We start from the raw sequence: 26,086 nt of genomic DNA on the forward strand, positions 1-26,086 counted from the left end.
CATTAAATAACAATTTTTATGAGAAATATTTGAAAAAATCAAAATTAAAAGTTTTATTTTTTGAAACTACATGCTTTCAGGAAAGTTCTTGTCAACTTTCAAACAGTTTCGTCCAGTAGTTTTATTTTGGAAGAAATAAAACAATAGCATAATTAGGTCCTTAAAGTTGGGATGAGTTAGTAAAAAGATTAGGAGTTGATATCAGCTGATTGTTTCTTTCTATAGTCTCTCGCTGGTACATCGGCAAGTCTTTAGATTTAGAACGATAAAATCAGGGGTTCGATTCCCCTCGATGGACTCAGCAGATAGCTCAATGTGACTTTGCTAAAGGAAAACACACACACACGCTTCTTTCAAGAGGTAACAGTAATTCAAAATATATTAGTTGCACTTGATTCTTGTGAATTTCTGATCTCACAGTTAAGCTCGAATATCAGTTCAAACTTGAAAATGGCAATCCCAGTTGCTTTCACCAGTCACTCGAAAATTTCATTAATAAGATTATAAATTTTATAGCTACAATCATAATGTAAAACCATGTTAACAAATTTTAATAAGTGAATTGTAAGTGGTGAGTGTCTCAGGTTAAGAGACAGTAAACTATGAGTTTTCTAAACGACAACATGAATTAGAGAAAGAGAGAAGCTTAGGCAGAGAAGAAAGAAAGACTGAAAGAGGAGAGAAAAGGGGAGAATTAAATGGGAGAAAGGAAAGACTGGAAATATATAGGCTAGAGAGATATGAAAAAATTGCCCAAAGACATAACTGGGATAAAAATGACTGGACAGTCTTTCTCATCCCATTTCTTACATAAAAAGGCTTACAAGTCTATCAAAGCATGACATTAGATGATGCTATAGACTATGGCAAGTTAAAAGTGATCTTCGTAATGACAAGAAACCCACTTTAAGTAAAAATATATATCAGGACGGCTGGTATAGGTATTAATATTTTTACCAAAATAAAGCAGAGAACAACGTTTCGACCTTCTTAGGTCATCTTCAGCTTAACAAAAGGTTTATGGCTTTTCTACAATAATACTTACAATACAGACTAACATGACCAAATGTGAAAATAATTTTAAGTGGCTGGCAGATCTACTAATATATGAACATTTCAATAACACATGCTCAACTGGCAGGCCAATATTCCTAAAGAAAAGACCACTAAAGATATGGACGAGATGATCAAGTTTGTAGAAAAGCATATAGAACTTCATGGTAGGAATATATCTGAAAAGTCTAAAAATAATAATTTAAAGTCAAAACCAATGGTGGCTGACCAGAAACAGGAGTCCATCATAGGTGACAGAAGGTTAATAGATAAATTGGAGAAGAAATGGTATACTTACTACAAAATAGGGCACTTCACAAAGGAGTGCAAATCCATAACCAAGAAACAACAGCATAAATCTTAACATAAGTTTTAACCTTTTGTAATTGTTTTCGATATCTTGTATTACCATGGTTTCCAGCTCCAACTATGAAGCCATCCAACTATTTCAAAATATTCAAACTTATTCTACACGGAAAGACGTGAAATTATTAAACAGGTGAAAAGTGTCAGACTGACGTTTATCAATAACAAGTCCATGAATAAAAATATGTTGCTTATATATCCATCTGGCTTGGGATAGTTCACCAATTTGATGAAAGGGATGTTGCATATCTTCTAGAACCAAACCATCTGTGATGACTGACAATAATTTAAGGTGATTATTAAGTTTGCTGATTTGTCCATCCAAATTGGGAGAGCTCACCAGTTTTATTAAATTGCTGGTGATGATGTCTTCTAGAACCAAACTGACGAAGATTCTAATGCCACTGGCAAACCTGGAAAGATTAGACACTACCCCAGATGGGAATTTACACTTGTAAATGGCACAACAGCTGGCGTCATTGCTTTTTATTATCGATGTCTCCAAATGGTTTGGTGACATGTTTCATCGTAGTGTGTAGCACAACCACGAATAGGAAAAAAAATATGTGCATACATCTTTGATGAAACAACCACTTTCTTTAGCCAAAGTATATACACTTCAAGTACTACAAATGTTCTGAATGACATTTAAGTTTCGGGAAAATGAAGGTGGAGTGAACCGACCTCAACAAAGCTTTGACAGCTCAACTTTTAAGATATTGACTGGATAGTTCTGAAGAATATAGAGAGCTATGGTAATCAAAGTACAACTAGCAGAAATACCACTTGAGACATCTTAGAAGGGGCGAAGAGTAAAGCTCTCTACAAAGCAACTAACGATGATAAAAACTTGTCCATGCTAGAGGGGATTGCAGTGCTGAAGCATCACTCTTAGGAGATCATGTCTGAGTTGTTTTCTTTTATGTTGTTTTAACGTGCTTTCAAATTGTTTTTATTACACGTATCGTTGCTCATGAATTTATTTGTGTGTATGTATTAATTAAATTAATTCTAATAGATTTTTACGACTTAAAGCTATGTTTAATTTTTATTTTGTAGGTTTTATGAAGTATTTAACTTTTTAGGTAAGGCTATAGTTTCTTATTCTGTTTATCTTTTGGTATTGCAATATTAATTGTTAGACTGTCCACTTTTAAAACAGGCAGGACATCTCTACGTTTTGTTATTTATTATTTTTCAATTTTAGTGTTTATGCTTGTGAGTACATATATATTCGTTAATTGCTTTTTTTTGTTTAAATGCATTAATAAGTTCATGTATTTCATAGTTAAATGGTTCTTGTCTTTTTTTATATTATACTTCGTTTTATGCTTAATTCCAAATAAATTTCGTACAGTACTGCAAGATTATTTGCTATTTGTCAAAATAAAATGAACAGAGGATGTTTTAAATATTACATGATTTAATCAAATATTTTAGTTCAGATGTGATATTCTAGTCTAGAATAACAACCATTGAGTAATACCATACATTCTTGTTTCTGTAAGTTTTTTTCATTTTATACGTTTTTAAAATCTATAATTTAATCGCCAAAAGCTGGCCACGCATTTCATAAAAGTCATGTATACTACGGACTACCCGGCATGAATAAGTGGTTAGGACTCTCGACTTGTAATCTGAGGATTTCGGGCTCAAACCTGTGTCACATCAAGCATGCTAACTCTTTCAGCCGTGGGAGCGTTCTTACTTCGATCAATCCCACTATTTGTTGGAGAAAGAGTGGTCCAAGGGTTGACGGTGACTAATGATGACTAACTGTCTTCCCTCTAGTCATACACTACTAAATTAGGGACGGCTAGCGCAGATAGTCTTCTTATAGCTTTATGCGAAATTCAACACAAACAAACAATCAAAATACTGCGAACCTCCATCCCACCCGAGGAATATGCAGTTTACGTGAATACAAGTTTAATACATATTTATAGAACGAATTTAAAACTGACAGTAGGTGGCGCGACATTCGTTGTTTGAGGGCACGTTGCCTCTGTACGTCTTTTAGAATTCGGTGTTAAGTGTAATTTTCTGAATTTAATGTACGTAATTTGAAACATATTGTTGTTTGAGAAATACAGTTAATAATTTAAAATGCCTAAAAAGAATAAAGGAAAATCAGCAAAAAAGGATGTAGATGAAATTTCCAATACGGGAAAGTCGGAAATAAAAAAAACATTAGAAGAAGAATTGGAAGAAATGGGTTTTACAGGTGATGAAGTTGGACATGAGAATGAAATTGATGAAGAGAATGTTAATTCTGTGAAAAGAGTGGGAGAAAACGGTAACATTTTATTCAGTGAAAACTGTATGAAAAGAAACTTTTATTTAATTTAACGATAAATAATCTTAAAAGGACAAGTGTAAATTATACTTTTATTTTTCGTCTGTGTAAACACAACAAACATTATGTAATTTATATTTAAGGTAATTTATGTGGAGACGTACTTCCATTACTTATTGACTTGTGTGGTACTAGTAGGATTAAACGTAACGTATGACTGAATAAGAGTAAGGATCGTAAGGTGGTGAGGTTAGGCCTACATTTGATATTTTAGTTAACGTTTCTTTTGAAATCGGCAAAATTACATTAGTTTGCGCATACACACGTATATAGTGCTTAATTTGCAGATAGGAAGTGGAACGTAAAAATTATGACAAGGTTAGTGTAAATACAGGGTGTTTGGAAAGTCACTGTGCACTTGTATATTTATTAACAGACATATTTCAGTATAGAATACAGGAGGTAAATATGAATGACAGTTATAAACAATGTTGAAAGTGACCCCCGTTGGCATCAATACAGGCCTGGATCCTTTTTATTTTGTTTCTAAACACCGCTATTAGTTGCTGGCTTGAAATAGACTGAATAAAATATGATTACAAAACTGCACAGTGACTTTCCGAACACCCTATATTTACAACAAACATTGATATTATTGAAGAATTCCATCATTTCCTTCTTAAAAAGTACTGTAATGCTGTTTTTGAGCATTCCATCACAAATTAAGCACTGTTTAGTGTGTGGATTATAATATATACATATTTAAACACACATATACCACCTAAAAGAAACAAAGGCATATCAATTCTACAATAAAACTTAATCAGTTCATATTTTAACCTTTATCCTTTTATAGTATTAATTGCTTTGAGTTTGACATATTCATTTTGCCCTAGTGTATTATGCATGTTTATTCTTTACATTTTTCGTGTTACCTTTATTTTTACATTATTCAGGATAATTCTAATATTTCCAATAGAAATTGGATGCCAACATAATGTTTAGGGACAAAAAGAGACTATTGGTCCAATTTGGCTGTCACTTCCTCTAAGCCAAAACTTAAATAAATAAAAATTAAAATCAGACCTTGTCATTTCTACATCTATCAAGCTTTATTTTAAACTCAAATTTACTGCCTCCACAGTATCCGAAAACAACCTATTTTGAATGACAACCACCCTATAGGAAAAATAAAAATGTCTTTGCTAAAGACAGTTTCTTCTTTGCCTAAATCTGTATTTGTGTCCCCTAGTTCTGTAATTATTGTTGTTAAGTATGAAAAATGTTCATACATCAGCATTATAAATTCCTTTTATTATTTATTTATTTTTACTTAAATTAGATGCTCTCCCCTTTAACTCTTCTTTTTTCAAAAGAAAATTTGAGATATCATATGACAATTCCTCTGTCCCAGGTACCATTTTAGTAACTCTCCTCTGAATCCTTTCCAACAATTCAGTGTCCTTCCTAAAGTAAGGAGTCAAAGACTGAACACAACACTCAAAATGTAGCTTAAGTAGTTACCTAAAAAAGGAAATTATGAGCTCTTTTAGACTTGAATTGAATATTTCTGTAGATACAACCTAAAATTCTATTTGCCCTACCACTGTAACAGCACACTACTTGGATGGCTTAAGAGACTGGTCAACGATTACACCAAGATCCTTTTCTTTCATGATGCTCATATGGTTATTCTCATCCAAAGTATATGTGTAATTCAAATTATGATAGCCCACATGCAGTATCTTGCATTTATAATAATTGAAAACCATTTGGGTGTGTTTATCAACACTTAATTAAGCCATGCTCAACCAAATTCTCTTAGGCTTAAAGCCATGGAAAGAGCCATCACACTTCTATTTCTGTCTCCTTTTCCTACTGCACTGATGGTTCTCTCTCTCTTTTGGGGATGTAAGCATCCCTCGAATCTCTCATTACTTTGGGATGAGCACATATGAGGTCCCTTCAGTCGTTACTATATGACCATTGGATTATGCATTACAATCCTTTGGATCATCCTGTCTCATTACAAAGGAACAGCATCATCAGTTACAAATGGGGATTGGTTTGGAGCAACACTATCGTTTGGATACCTATTCCAACACCTCATCCCGAGATCTATGTATTCACATATACATCTCTTCACGGAAGGGAGCTTATCTTCAAAGTTGGGAGTTTCAAGGTATGTGGACAGAAGTTGAGCCAACTCTCCATATCTACATTTTTGTTAAACTTCTTGCAATACATTGGACAATGGTTCTGGGTGTTTCTTTTGAGGAGAAAACTGTCATAATATATTCCAACAATTCCATGATTGTGTCTTAGATCTCTTGTCAGTGAGGCACACACTCTTAGAGACCTTTGTTTTTGTACCTTTGATCTTCTTAAGTGGGTTCATTCTTATTATATCTGTGTTTTAGGATTTTATGTTCCAGTATTGATGAACTTCATTGCAGAACACTTGTCACAACCAACATGGATTTTTCCAATCCAAAGGATGCTATATGGCCATGTTTTTTAGCAAATTTGCTTTCAGTTTTAATCTCCAATGGTTGATGCCATTGCGACTCATTGGAATTCTCAACTGCAGTTCTTTTGGTCTCCTGTACCTCATCTTCAAGTGATATCAGTAAATGTATTTAGTCAAAACAGGACAGGTTTAAATCTGTATGCCTTTCCTCTGATTTGGCTATTGCCTGCATTCTGACTATAGTTCTAATATCTGTTGAGATCTTTTGATTGCACCCTACTGGCCAGCTCAAGCATGGTTTACTTTTCTTTGGTATGGGCATAATTGTCCACCTCTACCTTTTACATATTAGAAGTCTCTGTTCAGACAACCTTGATCAGACATTTTCCACCCAAATGCTTGGAAACTAGATCTTCGTGCTTGGAAGTTATGCATTTTTTTGCCTGACATAAGGGTTTAACTACTAAGATTTCTCTGCACTTAATCTTTATCTAGACCACCCATGATCTTTTATCAACAGTAATAGAATATTTATTGTTAATGGTGCATTAAAAAGAAGTTAAATCCTTTTCATCTAAAAGCATCCATCATATCTTGTTTTCTAACTTTGGGATATGAAAATAATGTTGTCTCCTACAGTAGCTTTCACCTTTCTCTTAAATTATATTTGTTGTTGTTGTTGGATTATGTACATTGTCAGTTGGAGTTATTTGCAGTCCATATGCATAGAACTTTATTCCACATTTGTCCTGCTTTACCCAAATAGGTCTTTTCTTTCCAATATTTCTAGAAGCAAGGAAAGAAGAACAGTCTGTCTCTACAATCCATTTTTAGTCATGTCTCACCTTTATGGCTGCTCTGAACATGATTGGTTATTATATCCTGTCAGGGCCCTCAAGTGTTATATGGTTTATATATGTAAAAACGGCTCGTTTTCTCGACATTACTGGTTATGTGGTTTGTACTGACTCATTTTGAGGTACTGTAATAGATTGTTCGTTCATCGGAATCCTTCTGTTCCTTGTGACGTATCTCTTCATGAAGTGGCTTTACAAATTGATTCACATGGCATATAATGAATTGTTGTTAGAGGAGAGGAATATTTTGCTTATCACATCTCACTAGGTTTGTCATAACGTTTTGTTATTAGCAGCCCAGTTGAATTTTCTTCTGGTAGATATTGTGTGGTCTGGTATGTGGACTGTTCCTAATACATTCCTGTGCTGTTACATACACAATTTGGCAATTTCCTATTCTGAAGGTTTTTGACTACCCCTGTAGCTGTTTATATCATATCTGTTAGACCAGAGGTCAGTATTTTCCTCAATGAAATAGTCTTTCATTTCCAGGGTCTCTTTATTTTTTCACTGGATCCCACTCTTTGCCAATTGTTACTGCACTAGCAACCTCTTTCACTGTAATTATTACACAGTGCAACACACTGTGTGAAAATAAAGTGTTCTATAAGATTATCTAGGTTCTTATATTATTATGTAACCTTAGTATGGACTATCAATCAAGGATGATCAGTGGTAAAGCTTAAGGGGATTCTGCCTGTCCCTGCCAATCTTTAGGTTGAATAAATTGGGATCATTTTGCTTTTAAAAATATAGGGAACTTGGTTCATCTGTTGCACAGTTTCCAGAGCTCTATTCCTCAGGTCTCCCTAGTGAGTATTAATTCTCCAGGAATCATTTAAGTTTAAAATTGAACCAGTGTTTCAACTTTCATGATAAATTTTGTGCACTTGGCTCTAGGCTAAGTGATCCCACTACACTACTACACTCACTACACTAATTAAGGCTTCACTATAGCACATACTGCACCTCACAGCTATTTTATGTTCTTCTCTTTAACATAATAGGCAGATAGTAATCAAACTATACTATCTATATATATGTTTTTTGACTTTTATGACTCCTATTTTGAGAAATCTAGTGTGCTGTGCCATGACACACATTGGCTTTCATGTGGGTGTGATAAATAACAGAAATGGCTTAAAATAATTTTCATACCTGGTCAAGCAGGGCTTCAAAAATATCATTCAAGGACAATGATGTCAAAATGTTCAAAGCTGCTAAATTTAAAGCCTTTAGATCCAGAGTTATCAGTTAGTTATGCATGATACAGTGGCAAACATAAGAAAAAAATGTATAGCAAGTTTTGAAAGTGGGAAATGTGGCATGTTATATTGGTTATATCTCCATAAGTTAAAAATGCTTCTCTGCTACAAACTGAGAGTTTAATTTTTTGGTTACATATAGTGTAAGTGTAATTGGTTCCAAAAAAGATTAAGTAAAAAATTTATTAAATGAACATAGGATTTCCATTAAAATTGTGTCTACTTCCATGCCCCAAAATTCCAGTATGTAACTAAAAATACAGAAAAATGCAGATATTATAAACTAATTTAATAAATACAATATGCAGGTACTGTTAAGATGAAATTATAAATATAAACATTAATAAGTAAAAACTACTTTTAATTTTAGTGTAATAATTAATGCATTTACTTTAAAGTGTGAAGAAGTTTGCTTGTTGGTTTAGAAATGTATTGATGGATGAAAATAAATTATTTCTTGCAAGAGGAATCACTTTCCATTATGACATCTGGAAGTTTTGATGCCACAGAAACACTAGTAACAGATGATATTCCTTGTATTTAGGGTGACAAAGACTCTTCTTACTGCCTTTCAGTGAAAAAATACTGTTTATAGTTTGCTGATTGGCTCTCTTTCTTCTACTTGCAAACTGATTCTTGAAGTAAGACACCATCTTGTCCTCCATCTCACAGTACAAGTTCAGTTCTTTCAGTGTTAGGATGTCTTGCAACTAGCTGCCTGATGTTCTCCAAGTGGTAGATAGTCTTTTCTGTCTGATGTAGAGATGGTGTCATCCTTCCCTTTTTCTTCCTCTTCACGGTCTTGTTCAGTCATCTTTTTAACTACTGCAGATCCTGAGGAGAAAGCTCTTTCATGTGGGACTGCACCAGTTCTTCAACATCCTCTACAGCTTCTTCAAGTCCAGTCAAATGAACTGTTGAAGCAGTCTCCTTTTACACATTTCCTATTGCTTCTTCATCTTGAGAGCTCTCAACATTCTGGACTGCCTCCACTCTGAATTCGTACAGCAAGTTGAAACATCTTAGCATACTGCCACAATCAGTCTTACAGCTTTCAAGATGTTGCACTTTGTTTTTTGAAATGTTGCAAGACTCAAATTAGAATTTGTTAAAGCTGCTTGGTTATATCTCCTAAACATTTTTTTATATATAATTTCTTGGAGCTGCAGATCACATTTTGGTCCATGGGTTGCAAGATTGGAGATGTGTTTGGAAGACCTTCAAAGAACTAACAAGTTCAGGGTCAGGACCAAGAGTATTATCCATGAGGAGCAGAGCTTTCAAAGGTAGCTTATTTGTTATTAAGTAGATCACCACAGAAGAGCCAAAGACATCTGATGTCATCTCACTGAATGGCTTCGTAGTAATCCATTCCATGCAGTTTGACTTCCAATAAACTCCAAATTGCCTTCTGGTTACTTTCTGTTGCTTAAATACCCTAGGATTTTCTGAATGGTACACAGGCATTGTCTTCAATTTGAAGTCTCCAGAGGCATCACCACCAAGCAACAAAGTTAACTGGTTATTCATGGGTTTATGTCTTGGTAAAGCAGCTTCATCTCTAGTAGTATAGGTTACCTGAGGCATTTACATCAATGTTAACAACTTGTTGTGGAAGATAATTCTCCTCATCCATCAGCTAACTAAATTCAATTTCAAATTTATCAACTGCTTCTTTATCAGCACTTGCAGCTTCACCATACATTACTATACTTACAATTTCAGCTTTTAAATTTATCAAACTAGCCCTTGCTTACCATAAATTCATTGATTCAACATCTGAGCTACCAGACAAGTTTCTCTTCTAATATTCATAAATCTCTCAGGTCTTTTCACAAATAAGTTCAAAACTTATGGAGTCATCTTTCATTTGTTTCTCTCTGATCCAACTTAACAAATGTTTCTCCACTTCAACTGTCAATGACTTGCTTTTGAACACCCTGGTTGATTTATCATTCACCTTTACTGCTTTCAGTTTTTCTTTGTGAGCAAGCGGAGTCAAAGAAGGAAGCCCGTATTCAGCACAAACATCATTTATTATAACACCTTCTCCATGCTTCTTAATAATTTCCTGCTTTTGCTGGGTTGAAATGGCTTTCCAAGTTCTCTTTGTTCAGTGCATGCTTACCTTGACATACCTTTAGTGAGAAGGTTAATCAGCTTGGTACATGGACTCATTTTAACATTTAGATGTAGAGAATCTTGTAGAAGCAATTGTCCAGTCTAAATAAAAGTAAGAAAACATTGTGTTGCCATGATCACTTAAGATTTAACACTTTTATTATGGTAAATTACTAAAAAGTTCATTTTTCAAGGCAGTGAAAAAAAGCCAAGGAACCTTATCTGTGACATTTAATGGCTCTTGTGCACACAACAATTATATCACACTGTGAGCATTGAATACTACATGTAAATGCATAACAGGTTAGGATAAATCCATTCATGTGTTTGTTGTAACAATCAAGGCAAGGTGTATGCATACCCCTTACTCTTGGTCTGATGATTTAACAAGCATTGTATCGTTTTAAGACAGTCTTCAGTTAGTCAGTTGGTATGGTTTAAAGCCAATTTTATTTATTATATGTAGTGTTACTTTTCTCTTCATTAGTAATACACACAAATCCAGGATACACCAGACCTACGGAAAAGAGTTTTTGTGGCGAAATCTTGTCAGGTTACTGTGATTAGCTGAGAAGAAGGTGTATAAATTTCTGTATCATGTTAATGGCTTAACTAGCAAGAATGGAAATTTCCATGAGACTGGCAAATTGAAGCAAAATTGTGATCTTGTACAGTATTCATTAAAAGGAATTTTGTTGTTAAATGAACAATCTTTCAGAAGATAAAACGTTGAATATGTAAAGGACTCGTGAAACAAGGGACCACTGTATATATGTATGTGTGTATATTCTTAAAAATAAAAATTAAAACTTGTTAACAGTTGAGTTTTGAACTTTTATTGCCAAGTTTATTGATACATATTGCTGTTAAAATAGTTTTATTAAAGTTTGAATGTGATTCTATAAAAGATTATGGCATGCTTACCTTGACATACACCACATGGCTAAAAGTATGGGGACGTTTGACCATCACACCCATATGTTCTTGTTGAATATCTCATTCCAAAACTATGGGCATTAATATGGCATTGCCACCCCCTTTGCTGCTATAACAGCCTCCAATCTACTGGGTAGGTTTTTCACTAGATTTTGGAACATAGCTGCAGGGATTTGCTGCTATTCAGCCACAAGAGCATTAGTGAGGTAGGGCATTGATGTCAGGTGAGAAAGTCTGGCTCACAGTTGGCCTTCATATTCATCTGAAAGGTGTTCCATCGGGTTGAGGTCAGGGCTCTGTGCAGGCCAGTAAAGTTTTTCCACACCAACCTTGGCAAACCATGTCTTTATGATCTCGCTTTGTGCACTGGGGCATTGTTATGTTGTAACAAAAAAAGGCTTTCCTCAAACTGTTGCTACAATGTTGGTAGTACACAATTCTCTAGAATATCATTGTATGCTGTAGCATTAAGATTTCTCTTCACTGGAACTAAAGAATCTAGCCCCTGACCATTATTCCTCCTTTACAAAACTTTACAGTTGGCACTATGCACTCAGGCAGATAGCGTTCTACTGACTTCCGCCAAGCCCAAATTCATCCATCATACTGCCAGATAGTGAAGTGTGATTCATCACTCCAGAGAACACATTTCTACTGCTCTAGAGTCCAATAGTGGTGTACTTTACACCATTCTAGCTGACACTTCGCATTGCACATTGCTTGTGTGCAGCTGCTTAACCATGGAAACCCATTTTATGAAGCTTCCAACAAACATTTCTTGTACTGATGTTGCTTCCAGAAGCAGTTTGGAATTCAGTAGTGAGTGTTGCAACTGTGAACAGACGATTTTTATGCGCTACACACTTCAGCACTCAGCTGTCCCATTCTGTGAGCTTGTGTGGCTGAGCTTTTGGGCAGCTCTAGCAGGGCAGAAATATTATGAATTGACTTGTTGGAAAGGTGGCATCCTATGACAGTGCCACATTGAAAGTCACTGAGCTTTTCAGTATGTCCCATTCTACTGCCAGTGTTTGTCTGTGGAGATTGCATGGCTGTGTACTTGATTTTATGTACCTGTCAGCAATGGGTGTGGCTGAAATAGCCAAACCCACTAATTAGAAGGGGTATCCAATAGCTGTCCATTTATTGTTCATATTTATCAATAACAAGTCACAAACACCCCTTATGGCAAAATCTTTATCTCACATATACATAAAACTCCATGTGAAACTAAATGAACTTAGTAGAACAGTGTAAGTTCAGATAATAAGAGATTCATTCAAGATACTGATTATGAAGTAATTAAGCTTTTGAGTAATGAAGTCATGAAGTTGAATGATACAAGATGGAAGTGAAATATAAACAATCTATATTAAAACAGGCTTAACACACACACACACATTTTCTCACTTTTATTTAGACTGGACAATTATTTCTACAAGATTCTCTTTATCCAACTGTTAAGATGAGTCCATGTACCAAGTTGATTAACCTTCTCAAATAAGGTACACTACAAAACAAGAAACATATTTCTTCTCATTTCTCCAAAGTTTGTTTCTAAAATCAGAATTAAAAACATTAAAAATATATACATATATATGTGTGTGTGTGTGTGTTTTCCCATTTAAATGTGCATGAAACAGAAAAGGTCCAAATCTTTACACTATGGATATCGCAGTTGTATCTCAAACTTTGAATAGCTCTCTTTTTTTTTTTCTTGTCAAAAATCTATTCAAGCTGATTCAGTTACTCTGCAATCCAATTGACAAGATAAACTATTTTTCTTTATCTTCTTTTCTTATAAAATAAATAGTGAATTCACTAATGCTACCCTGTGGGTTACCACAGATGTATCCTAAATTTCAAACAATTGTCTTCTTTTCATCAAAGATCAAACAAATAGATTTAATTACATTGTCACTAGATACTTTGTATTGTCTTGATGTTTAGCAATTCTTTTAACTATATATATATTTAATGTAAAAAGCACTTTCTTTGTTTCATAAACATCAAGAAAAATGATTCTCCTTATTTCTATTAAACTGAAATTCATTTCATAATATTGCCCATCACTGGTAATCACTCACACAGTGGCTAACTTCATATTTTCTTATGTTTCTTTCTGACAGAACCTTACTTGACTTGTTTTACTTTACTTTACATGGCTTGAGCTCACTTGATTCTCTTGATTTATATGTTGATTACTGAGGCCTCGAATAATTTTGAAGACTCAATGTGATGTTAACAATAATAGTAAAGCCTAGACAAGAATAGCAAACTCAACATATGACTTGTACAAAGTTATGCAACCAAGCTTGTCATCATTATAAGCTTCAAAGAAGTTACTTTTTACTTTTTGTTAAAACTAAACAATCATAAAATAATAGCTCACAAAATAAATAATGCCTGCACTAAACAGTTTTGTAGATCCAACATGAGGATATTACATTATAATCTTGCAATTCTATAATTGTTAAAACTTGTATTTACTTGCATTATTTAACATAAATTATGTAAACTTAAAGTGAGATCATTAAAATATAGTTGAGTGTTTTATTTATGTCATGATAAAAAAAATTCATCAACTACATTTGTGTACATTTTATTAAGAGCTTCATGTTGTCAAACGAACAACATGGCTTCATAAAATATGCCATACTGCTGCATTTTTTCAGAGAAATAACTCAATTAAATAATAACATAGAAGATTGCATCAGGCTTTGATTTTGCTGAGTGTCATTATTTTTATTTTATCCAGTTCTTTAAGTTAATATTGATGTATGTTTTTCAAAATGTTTTATATATTGCTCCTCTGAAATTGTGTTGCAATCTAAATTTTAAAGTTTTACTTACTTCATATATATACCTTGATTATGTGTATGTTTTGTACAATAGTCTGGAAAGAGATGCATTTGTATGTGGATGTTGTTTTTGTTCTTTTTTAGCTGAAAATGGTGAAAATGTAAAAGAAAAACTAAGCCACAGAGATAAGAAAAAGAAGAAAAAAGAGGTAAGAAAACCTGTTTATTATTAAAATTCAGATATGATATTATAACATTATTATAATTTTAAGATTTCTGTTTCCATCTCTATTTCTTTCATTATTGCTTATCCACTAATTCCAATTTGTAATCTTGAGCAACTCTCATATCTTATACTGTGTGTGTATTTGTGAGAGAGAGAAAGAATAATATATGACTAGCATATTTCTGCCTTCTCTGTACTCTTTAGCACAGTTTTTTTTTTTTTTCATATGGTTCCTCATCTGTTTATACTTACTTTGCACTTGATCTTATGTGTTCACAGTTTATTTTTTACACTCGATGCACTTCACATATATTTTTATTATTCATCATGGTGCTGTAATTTTTGGCTGTTCTTTCTGTCATATTTTTTCAAAACTAACAATTTATCTCAGCCCTATTATTAACTTTCTCATACATTCTTTAGTTATGAAATTGAAAATTTGTTTTATGAGAGAGAGCCTTGGCCTTCTGTTTTTGGAATTTGTTATTAAAGCTATTGCACTTTTGTTAGCATAACTTTAGTCTGTTTAGACTTTAATTTTTTAAAGTTTAACATTTCATTGATGTTGAAATTTTTTCAACTCTTTGGTCTCTTAGAAATCAGCCAGTTTTATTTAATTAATTTTTTTTAGTTTATTTTTTTATAGTGAAATATTGGGTCTGAGAAAGAATTGTTGTTTTAACTTAAACTGTTGTAGCATTGGAATAGATTTGTTATAAGAATTCCCATCCAAAACAGTCTAGAATCTTATTACCCATAGTTTCATCCACAAAATTTAACTGGGCATTTTGCCTTTTATTTTATGAAAATGTATGCCTAACTGTGCTTGGCACACCTAAGTTGACTGCACATTTTAGCCCTCATCAAACAGGTAATAGGTTCTTACATGCCTCAAGGTGTGTAAGATAAAGTTTAAGATTTCTTGAAAAATTGAGCAAAATACACATACACTTCCTGAACGTTGACCTAAGTTTCAAGAAGCTCAATTTCAGTAATTATTTATGGGTCTTTTTTAAGTCCCAGAATGTCTGGAGATTTAGAGAACAAGAAATACTATACAGGATAAATCATTTAATTGTGTTTCCTTTATGGAGAATAACATCATTCATGATTTAAAAGTCCCTCACTAATCAATCTTTAATCCTATCATTACAGGTTTTCCTTTGGATATGTGTCAGAGGACGTGCCATCACATTTGTAGAATTACATTTAGAAGTTTATTGAAATATTGTTTTGTGAATCTATGGCAATAACCTAGGCATCACATATTAAATTATAATTGAAATTTTAGTATTATACTTTAGGTAATTATTTTTAATTTAAAAGTGAATATTAAAACAAAATTCCTAAAGTATGATTTTTGTATGTTGCATGATATGTTGAATGCAGCTTTGGTTCAAATTAGATGTTGTGTTATACAAATACAAAATTATATCTTTTTATTAAATAGAAATTCAAATAACCAGTATTTAAAACCTAGAATATATGAAAACGTCCTGTCTTTTCTATTTGGTGAGATATATTTAATGAATCAAACAGTGGCTCTGTCCATCTCTTCCATTTGTCAAAATCCTTACATATACCTACACTGCTCTATTACACGCTAATAACCAATCAAAAGCTCAGAATTTTCTCGTGGTTTACTCGGTCTTTGTTAGGTGTTCAGGCAGTAAAAAACCATTAGGATGAAATGGTGATCTAGAAATGATAATGTTTTAGACTCAAATACAACTTAGTTAGTAAGCTGATGAATTATAGTGAAATTCTTTGGTGTAGGTATAGTAATTTCTTATTTTTTTGTTATGTTAAAATGCATTTAGAAAACCTAAACAAAATTTACATTCTCTATGTGTTAAATTTAATGAATCTTAATAGCAAGGTATGACAAGTAAGTATATACTTCATAGCAATCGTAAGTTGGTGAGATCATTGTTTTCTATATTTCTTTATTTAGTATTCTCTCTTTCAAGAAAAATAACTGAAATTTAAGAATATGTATACATGTACAAATATTATAACACTTCTGTAAAAGACTTGGTATAATATACAAGTTGGTGTACACAATTGCACAGGCTAAGTATTCTGTAACTTTTAATAATGATTCAGTGGTTTTTTTACACAAAAATCAGACTCTTTAATAAAGTATTTTTACTAAAGATTTGTTTGTGAAAATATTGAGTCTGTTTCTTAACTATTCCAAATGCAAAGTGATTTTCATGCCATGATTATAAAACTATCCTTTGTCCAACAAATCTCCAAAACCTCCTAAATATATTTCAAATGTTTGTTTTTAGTAAAACTTTGTATTTAGTCTGTTATTTATTCTACCTTAATCTAGTTGACCTCATAACCATCATAAATGCAATTCAAAAAATATGATGGCATAAATATTTGGCCTGTGACTTGTAGTGATAGGAATAAATGGAATGTGATCATACACTTCAAAATATGGGTATACTACAACAAAGCTAAGACAGTTATACTTTGTAAAGACTGGTTTTATGCTGTTGAATACAGTAACATGAAGTGCACATACACAACATGATTGCAACTTCTGTAATGTTAGCAAGACATAGCTGATATGTAAATAAAATGGTAAATACAAATAGATGTATAATGTTATGAGATTAAGCAATTGTTGTTTCCTATTTTGTAATTATTCCAGAACAAATAAAGTATATTTTAGATTTATATCTTCAGTTTTTATGGTGGATACAAAGTCAGTTAAGTTGACCAAACATATACTGATTTCAGATAGGGAAGATAACAGACAAAATATAAAGTTGATGTTAAAAGAAAGGTTTGTTAGTTACCTGAAGGTTGTTATGAGGTTATAGTTTTTGCATATAAAATTTTATAATTTTTGCTGCATGAAAATATTTTTAATCTTAAAATCAAAATGATTTCATGTTAGATAGTTAACATTTGTAAAGAAAAATTCACAATGAAATATTTAATTACAAGAATCTTAAAACTTAATTAAAAAAATTGATATTTTTTGTTTGAAAGCTTTGTAATGTGTACTGATAACATGCAAAACTTTGTAGATTATAAAACTATAGTATGACTACTCCCATGGTTACTTTGGCATTTATGAGCTGGCTGGATTTCACTTTACCTGTAGTCAACGAGTTAACCTCTGCATTTGTCCTACTTATCTCAAATATTATTCTGTATCACCTAATACTCATTATTTTATATATTTTTTGTAGACAAAGCTGTACCCTTTATATAAGAATTCCATTAGAGGATGTTGCTTTTCTTTCTTGAAAGGTTATTTGAACTCAAATTAAAACTAATTCAAATATGATAATCTGCATGCATTACCTTGCATTTATTAAATTAAACTCAATTGAAATTTATTTGCTCAACTCACTAAATGAACTAAATTCTTTTTGTAAATCAGCAGAATCCTCTTCACAGCTAGTTTGCTAAAGATCTTAATATCATCTGCTAATTTAAGTAATTTATTGAACATTCCTTCTTCTATGTTGTTGATATAAATCAAAAAGAGTAAGGACACAGAACCCTGAGGTACCCTCACTTGGGACATTAATTTGTCTGAACTATTTGTAACAACTGTGTTTTATTCCATCCAGCCTTTCTTCTATTCAGTTTACTAAGTTATTCCCCACACCTGTAGAAATAATTTTTTACAAGTATTTTATATGGTACCTTGTCAAGTGCTTCCTAAAAATCCAGTTATGTCAAATCTGCACTTACCCTTAGCTACATAAGGACTAACCTTTTCAAAGAACGTGAAAATATTTTTCCTTAGTGAAACCATGTTGACTATCCAAAAAAATTATAAACTTTATTAAATGACTTCACAAAGTCTTTTATCAGTCTTCCACAACATTTCCCTCAAACAATTTAAGGATAATAGGCCCTTAATTATGAGGACATCTTCTGTTACCTCCCTTGAAGATAGGAATAATATTAATCCAGTTTAACTGAACTCCATATGTAACAACCTTCTGTTTTTTTCTGTTTAACTACTCTTCTAATCAGAATGTAAAGTTAATGGAATCTGTTTCTGGTTTATTGTTTTCCTAATCATACCATTAACCCTTTTGCTTACAGGCTCAGAATAATATACACAAGTTTGTACATTTGTAGATGTTAAGTATCTTCACAATAACTTTTGATACATCATGTGCATCTTTGCTAAATTTATTTATTGCACTTTTAGTAAAAATTACAAGTGTTTTGTCCATAAAAAATCAGATTTTTTTAATGAAATATTTTTACTAAAGAATTATATGGAAAACTCATCTGTTCCATAACTAGTCTGAGTGTAAAGTGATTTCATGTTATGATTAAGAAAACTATTCTTCATCCCAAAATATTGATATTATTTGCATAATCTCTAAAACCTTCTAAATACATTTTAAATGTTTGTTTTGAATAAGACTACATTTTATTATTTTCTATACTCTAACTTTGTTGGGTCTGTCACTTGACCAACTTCATAACCATCATAAAAACAATAGACAATAAATATAAGTTATGTTTTTTCATTTTAAAATTACTACATATTATAACGTAAAAATACAAATGTTTAGCGTAAGTAGCTTAATTTTCATAATCATATATATATATATATATATATATATATATATATATTTTTATTATATTGACCTTCCAGTCATATCTAGCTTACATTACATAACTTGCATTGATGTGGTGCATGTGTATTCATGTTAAGTATCCAATAATATAAAACTGATCTTTAGTCTTCCCTCTCTTGGCTGTGTTTTAGTAGAAAAATATTTTCCAATATACAGTCACATTTCAATTATTATACAGTATGTGTGTATATATTGATTAATACTATTTACAAATAAATTAAATTTATTTTTCTTAAAATATGGAATAACAAATCAAACAATTATCATTTATTGCTACAACCTGTGAACTCAGTTAAATCTTTTAAAATTTTGCATTTGGAGGTTGTCAAACAAATTTTTTTTTAAGTTTTTGTATGTACAGTTGAATAACCAAATATTATGATTAACTATACTGATACTGCAGAATTCTACTATAATTTATTAAGCTTAGTAACTGAGGTGTATTTAGATTTTAAAAAATATGAAACTTCAAGCAGATTAGAGACCCAACATACCTTCATGAAATTTTGGTTTGAAAGAACATGGTAACTTTTTCACAGATTAAAATTGCTGAGATAACCCCAAAGGGGATATTTTAAGCTGTCAATTAGTTATTCACATAGCATATACTGTAGCAAGAATATATAAGGGACCATTTCAATTAATAGAAAGAGTTTAATGGGGCCACCATCTTTGATTCAGTACATCAGCCATAACTCAGCAAAATAAAAAGATATGAGGTTCTTATTTTATATTCTAGCTTGACTACATTAGTAATTTGAGGTTCTAATTTGCACAAAACTATAGACTTAGTATTTTGACATCATAAACATCTAATTGTAAACAGTGCTGCATTTAACATACCAAGTGACTCAATAAAACCTATATTTAGGTGTGTTCATTTAATATTCACTTTCAAATTAAGAAATTGACTGATATATATAACATTTACCTGTTTAGTGCCATAGACGAGATAACTCATCCAAGCCGATCAGTAACACAGTGCCACAGACGAGTTATTGTTTCATGTTTTGTACATATTTCTTCATTTTGTGTACAACTATAAGTTTGGCTAAGAGAAAAAATAGTATTTGTTGCTTATTTCCTTTGTTTTAAAACTTACTCAATTTTGCTGAAAAAAAACCAGCATAGGAACTGCCATAGAAGCTAAAATACTTGGTAGTCAACAGGTTAAAGCTTGAATTATAATCTAAAATTTGATTCTAAACGTATTGACAAAAATTCATAAAATTGTTCAATAAAATTTTGAATGTAAGTCAACATGGGACTTGACCTGTGACCCATTGTAAAATGGTTAAATAATATGTTTTGTAAAATAAGTTTTTCTGAGAAAATAATATTATTGCATGATTTTTACATGCATGTGAAAATTCCATTTTTATTAAATGACAATCTTAGTACTAATTAACCCTTTATTGTCAATAGAAGGTTTTTTTACATTACCATAGTTGGCAAAATGATATTAAGCATTTGTAAATGTATGGGTGGAGCTGATATGGTTAAAATACTCTTAAGTGAACATATTCAATTATTTTCATTTGAATAAAATACATTAAATACATTATTATTATTATGCATTATGTTATAGTTAGAATACCAGAAACAACTTGAAGCAGTTGGAAAACCTCATTCTGAGAAGATAGATGCTCAGTTTACTGTATCTCAGGCAGAAAAATCAACATCTCAGCAACAGCAGTTAGAAAATGCTATTGACATAAAGGTGGGTAGTGCTTTACCATACAAGTTTTCTGCAGTGATATTGTTAATTTCTTTTATGTATTTCTGCAATTTTATCCTCATGCTACTCCTTATATATATTTAAACTTCAGCATTTTTTTATAACTTTCACAATATTTTATACACATTATTTTTTATCTGACATATGTTTATTCTTTGTTCCACTGCAAGTCAAGCTTGTTGTGATTCATAACTATATTTTTAAGCCATATCATTTTTATTAAGTCAAATTTGTAATAAACATTAATATTGCTTTTTTCCATCTGTTGGTATTAATGCAATGCTTTCAGAGATCCAAGATGTAGTGTTAATGATGAAATACATTTTTGTTTTAAGCATAATCAAATTCTTTTGTATTTGTGAAAATAATTTTAATTAAACTTTTAAAGGGCTCATGTAAAAGTTTCGGGCTCAAAGCTGGTATTAGTAGGATGATGCATTTAGTAGACTATTGGAAAGTAAAGTCAAACATTAGCCTTATTCAAGTATTTTTACATTCAGTTAGTCCATTTTTTTTTTATCTACTCTTCATTTTGTTTCTCCCTTGGTATGGATTCCTGTACGTGGTGAGGGGACCTTCCAGTTAAGGTTCTCTTATTTCAGTTTACCTCCTGTAGGATCTAAACATACACTCACGTGTTTGCTGTGCGTGGTTCTCCATGAAGGGGAAGAGAGAATCCTGGTAGCTGAGGGGTCCAACCCTAACACACCACTTTGGCCTTGAATTCCTGTAGATGGGCGTCCTTGGGATGGTCCCCTTGGGACATTCGGCTGGTCCACTTGGGCTAGGGTCAAACAAATACCAGTGTTGGATGTTCTCAACAGCTGTTGTGGACATTGTATCTGATGCTGGTGTTTGGGTATAGTGAGCATGAAACCCTAATGTTGCTGCAGTGTCCTTGTTTGACATTGTAGTGCAATTCCCCTAAGGGCTCCAAGGTGGATGGGGTCAGTGGGCATTGAAAATTTTCTTTTTTTATAATGGATGCTCTAATTAAAAATCTTAATAAAATAGGGAAAAAACAATCTGTAGGTAAACGACCATGTTTTGAAGATCCTCACCATCTGTACCACCTGTTGTACCTAATTTTCTTATATTGCATTCACTTTCAGACAAACCTTGAGAGCAAGTGTCTCCCATTTTCATTTAGAAGGAACTAGAGGGACTTGCTGACTCTCCAAAGTCACTAAAGAAGCTTTGATCTGGTGACATATTGGTGGAAGCTTCCACATCTCAACACAGTGAACTCCTCTTGCATTAAAGGGGATTGGGAATATACCTATTGAGGTTACACCTCATATTACTTTGAGTTCATCTCAAAGGAATTATTGTTGAGAGGGATTTGAAGAATATCCCCGAGTCAGAGATTCTCACTGGTTTCTCCACCCAAGGAGTTTCTGCAGTGAGGCTTATCTCCATTTACAAAGATGGAATTACGATGCCGACCAATGTCCTCATTCTGACATTTACACCATCACTTCCATCCACCTGCCACCATCAAGGCAGGTTATCTTAATTGCAGGATACAGCTATACATTTTGTACCTACTCTGATGTTTCCAGTGTCAACAGTTTGGTCACCCGAAGAAGTCGTAGTGGTTCCTAGAGATGTGCTTGTTGTGGTGGCAAGGACCATGGTGCCTATGAGTGCGAAACGGACCCTCATTACGTCAACTGTGATGGCTCTCACCTGTCTCACTTTTGTTCTTGTCCTAAATGGTGGGAAGGAAAAGAGGTGCAGCATTTGAAAATGATTCATAACATTATTTATCGTGAGGCTCGAAAGTTACCGTCCACCATGTCATCTCTGACGTATGCTGCTGCACTTTGTTCCACTACTACAGTGGGAGTGCAGACAGATCTTTCTGTGACTCCAAAAGAATCATTCTCAAAACATATGAAAAGTATTTTGACCTCCATTGTTAAAAAAGTTGATGAATCAACTTCAACTTCCATCTTAAATACGTTCCAACAAACCTCAAGGTTCATATGCTTTGGTTCCGGATACAGGCATTTCCTCGGATACGATTTCTTCTCCCACCCCAAGATGCAAAACAATCATTTATTCACGTCTTCAGTCACTGGAATCTCCTTCCAACAGCAAAGACCTGCCCAATCAACCTAGGGCAGGATTCATGGAGATTGATAGACCTCCCTCGAATAAGAATGGTAAGGAAAAAAGACGTGGTCGTAAACAGAGGGGTTCTCCACCCAATTCATCTACACAAAATAAAAATGGACACCTTGATACAATGGAACTGTTAGAGGGCTGTTATGAAAGTTCAAGGCATTCAAAGACCACTATGGTGGCCAGTTATAGGATAACAGCCATACTCAAAGATCTGATTATTAATTTATCTCAAGATGGCTGGTATGAGTATTAAAACTTTTATTAAAATAAAATATAGATCAATGTTTTGACCTTCTTAGGTCATCTTCAGGTTAACAAAGAGAGTTTGCAACTAACCATTGCAGAGCACGACTTAATGACTGGAATGTGTGGGGGAAAAAAGAAGAAATATAGATATATATAATTTTTATAAATTTCTCTGCAATATTGTAATTTAAATGACTTGTAATTTTGATTTAGTGCTGTACTTAACATTAACTAATAATTACATTTTTTGAAGGTAGTTGTTAATTTATGTATTAATGTTATATTTTTGATGTATCATATATTATAATTGAACATTGTAACCAAATATTTTGATTGACATTAAAGCATATTACAAACTGTGTTTTGTACTGTTATGAGATTAATTTTATTGATTATTATTCTACAAATGTTTGATAAAGTAATTTAATTTTTAGTGTTAACAAGCCTTAAGTACTAAAGCACCTTCTTTTATGAAGGTAAGCATTCATTCTATATTAAGTTTGTTTTTCTCTTTGTTTTTTGAATTACTAACTTGTATATTTTAGAGTTTTCTGTAGCTTTAAATTTATTTTTATGTTGTTGTCCTCATAAAAGGGAAAAAAGTTTGCTATTTCAAATTATCAAATATCATAGTTACAGCCAAATCATTATGTTTTACCATATTTAATTTAAAAGGCCCAGAAACATTTTTAATCTACACTTTATATAACTGATGCATATCATAATTATTATTAACATCTAACTTTACTTGATTGAAAATCCTTTTTTCATTTCATTATTAGGTGGATAATTTTTCTATATCAGCTCGAGGAAAGGATCTATTTGTTAATGCTAGTTTACATATAACGGCAGGGAGACGATACGGTTTAGTGGGTCCCAATGGGTAAGTTCAAATTTTGTTCATATTTGTAACATACAGAAATCCTTGATGATCATAAATCATCTCCCTCTTTCTCTCGTTGTTACAGTAGTTTGTTGTTGGAGATAAATATACAAATAACTTTTTCCTTATGTGACTAAGTTTGAAACAGTTTCTATTAGTTCCTCTTATTAAAACCATTGTTATGACCAAAAATTATACAAAATTTCTGCAATAAAATATGAAAGCACTACTGTATTTACTGAATTTTGTCATTCAACTATGCATTTTGCTGAAAATAAAGATCATAGTGTAATTAAAAAGAGATGTTATCAATGCTGGCTTCTAGTTCAAAAATTAAAGGATGTAAAAATAGGTTATACTCTTTCAAGATTTTAATGTTTTATCTTTTAATTTTCTGTAAATTTTAAAAAAATGTTGAAAATACAATGCAAAATGGTACATAGTAGACAAAATATATATAAAAAAATAGAGTACTCTTTAGAAAATTGAATTTAATCAGCTTTTAATATGAAAAACATTTCCTTAATTTGTATTTTATAGACAGCTATTGTGGGTACTAAAACTTTAATTAAAAATAAAGTGCAGAACCATGTTTTGACCTTCTTAGGTTATTGTCAGGTTAATATATTAACCTCCTCTCAATGGACAGGTCTCAAGACATGCTACAATGTTTTAGAAAAATATTTTCAAAATATAATTGGATAACTTTATTTTTGTATATCATTAAAATTAGCATCATGTTGTAGTTTGGAAATACAGTTTTAATATTACCTGTTTTTAATTTCTCAATTTGAAAGAAAATATTTAATGTAAGTGGCAGAAATTAAATTTTTATGTGCCTTATGTTCTGCTGAATTTATATTTTATTTTGTTTACTGTACAATGTCTCTTATGGTTAATAAATTAGAAACTCAAATTTCAAACAGTTACAAGGTACACCTAGAATGAAATATCCTCCCACCTTCTTGACTTGCTATGATATCAACATATTTTGCAAACTTGCAAGGATAGCTCCAACCACTACTCCATTATTTTGGAACCTCTCATCTACTCATGTCTACATCTCTCAACCCTTAAAAGCAGCCATCATCAATTGATGTTTTCCTTGAAAAGGGCACCCATCATCAATTGATGACTTTATGCTCTGCACTCTGTACAGCTATCATCATTTGATGATAAAGGGTAAAAACATTAGTTGGCAACCCCCTCACACCATAGTGAGCGTACCCACTCAAAGCGTTATGTTTGAGTTTTTTCTCGGTGTAAGTCATGAACCATAAATGGAAGGGTGCATCAGCTAAGGGAATGAAGCGAAAATGTTTTTCATCAAAAGACAAAATTGGAGTATTAGCACTTGATAATTATTACAATGAAGAAAATTCTTCAGATTTTTCATCATCATCAAATTCAACTGTTTCAAGTTCTGAACATGATTTAGATAGTGTCTCTGTTGTTCTGGTGGTGTCCTAGAGTGACTCTATAAACTAGTTTCTGTATTCTATTATCCTGATGGTGTTACAGAGTGATTTTATAAACTTCTGGTTGCCATATCTGTTGTTCTGGTGGTGTTCCAGAGTGATTTTATAAACTTCTAGTTGCTGTATCTGTTGTTCTAGTGGTGTTCCAGAGTGATATTATAAACCTTTATTTGCTGTCTCTGTTGTTCTGGTGGTGTTCTAGAGTTATTTTATAAATTTCTAATTGCAGTCGCTGGGTAAGGTGTCATGAGTTTGATCCATTTATTCCTTCTTTTGATAGTAGAAATGCTGGATTCACAGATGAATCTAAAGAATATGAATTTTTCACTGCTATATTTGACCAAAGTATAAAGGGTCATATTGTGTGAGAAACTAACAGATATTACGAGTTTTGTATGTCCTTGAATTTCAGAAACAGTGAAAGTAACACTCCCTGTACTTCACAAAATAAGAAATGGGAAGATACAACTATAGAGGAAATGTACACTTTTTTGCTTTGTTGATGCTTATTCCATAAGTAAAAGAGCATATGATGGCTGACTATTGGAAGAATGATCCCCTTATAGGAACTCCCAATTTTTCTAAAATA

General features: G+C 32.4%; 1 protein-coding gene across 1 annotated transcript in view; it reads left to right on the forward strand.

Moving 5' to 3' along the window:
- The first annotated feature begins 3,382 nt into the window (after window positions 1–3,382).
- The window catches only part of LOC143244694 (ATP-binding cassette sub-family F member 1), a 98,817-nt gene continuing 76,113 nt past the window's right edge, over window positions 3,383–26,086 (forward strand). Inside the window, exons 1-4 of the mRNA XM_076489809.1 lie at window positions 3,383–3,715; window positions 14,310–14,374; window positions 20,611–20,742; window positions 23,919–24,019. Of these exons, the coding sequence (XP_076345924.1) occupies window positions 3,526–3,715; window positions 14,310–14,374; window positions 20,611–20,742; window positions 23,919–24,019 (488 nt within the window). The 5' untranslated portion in view covers window positions 3,383–3,525. The remainder of the gene's footprint in view (window positions 3,716–14,309; window positions 14,375–20,610; window positions 20,743–23,918; window positions 24,020–26,086) is intronic.

This window comes from Tachypleus tridentatus, chromosome 2 (assembly GCF_004210375.1).
Source record: "Tachypleus tridentatus isolate NWPU-2018 chromosome 2, ASM421037v1, whole genome shotgun sequence".
Taxonomy (NCBI): Eukaryota; Metazoa; Arthropoda; class Merostomata; order Xiphosura; family Limulidae; genus Tachypleus; species Tachypleus tridentatus.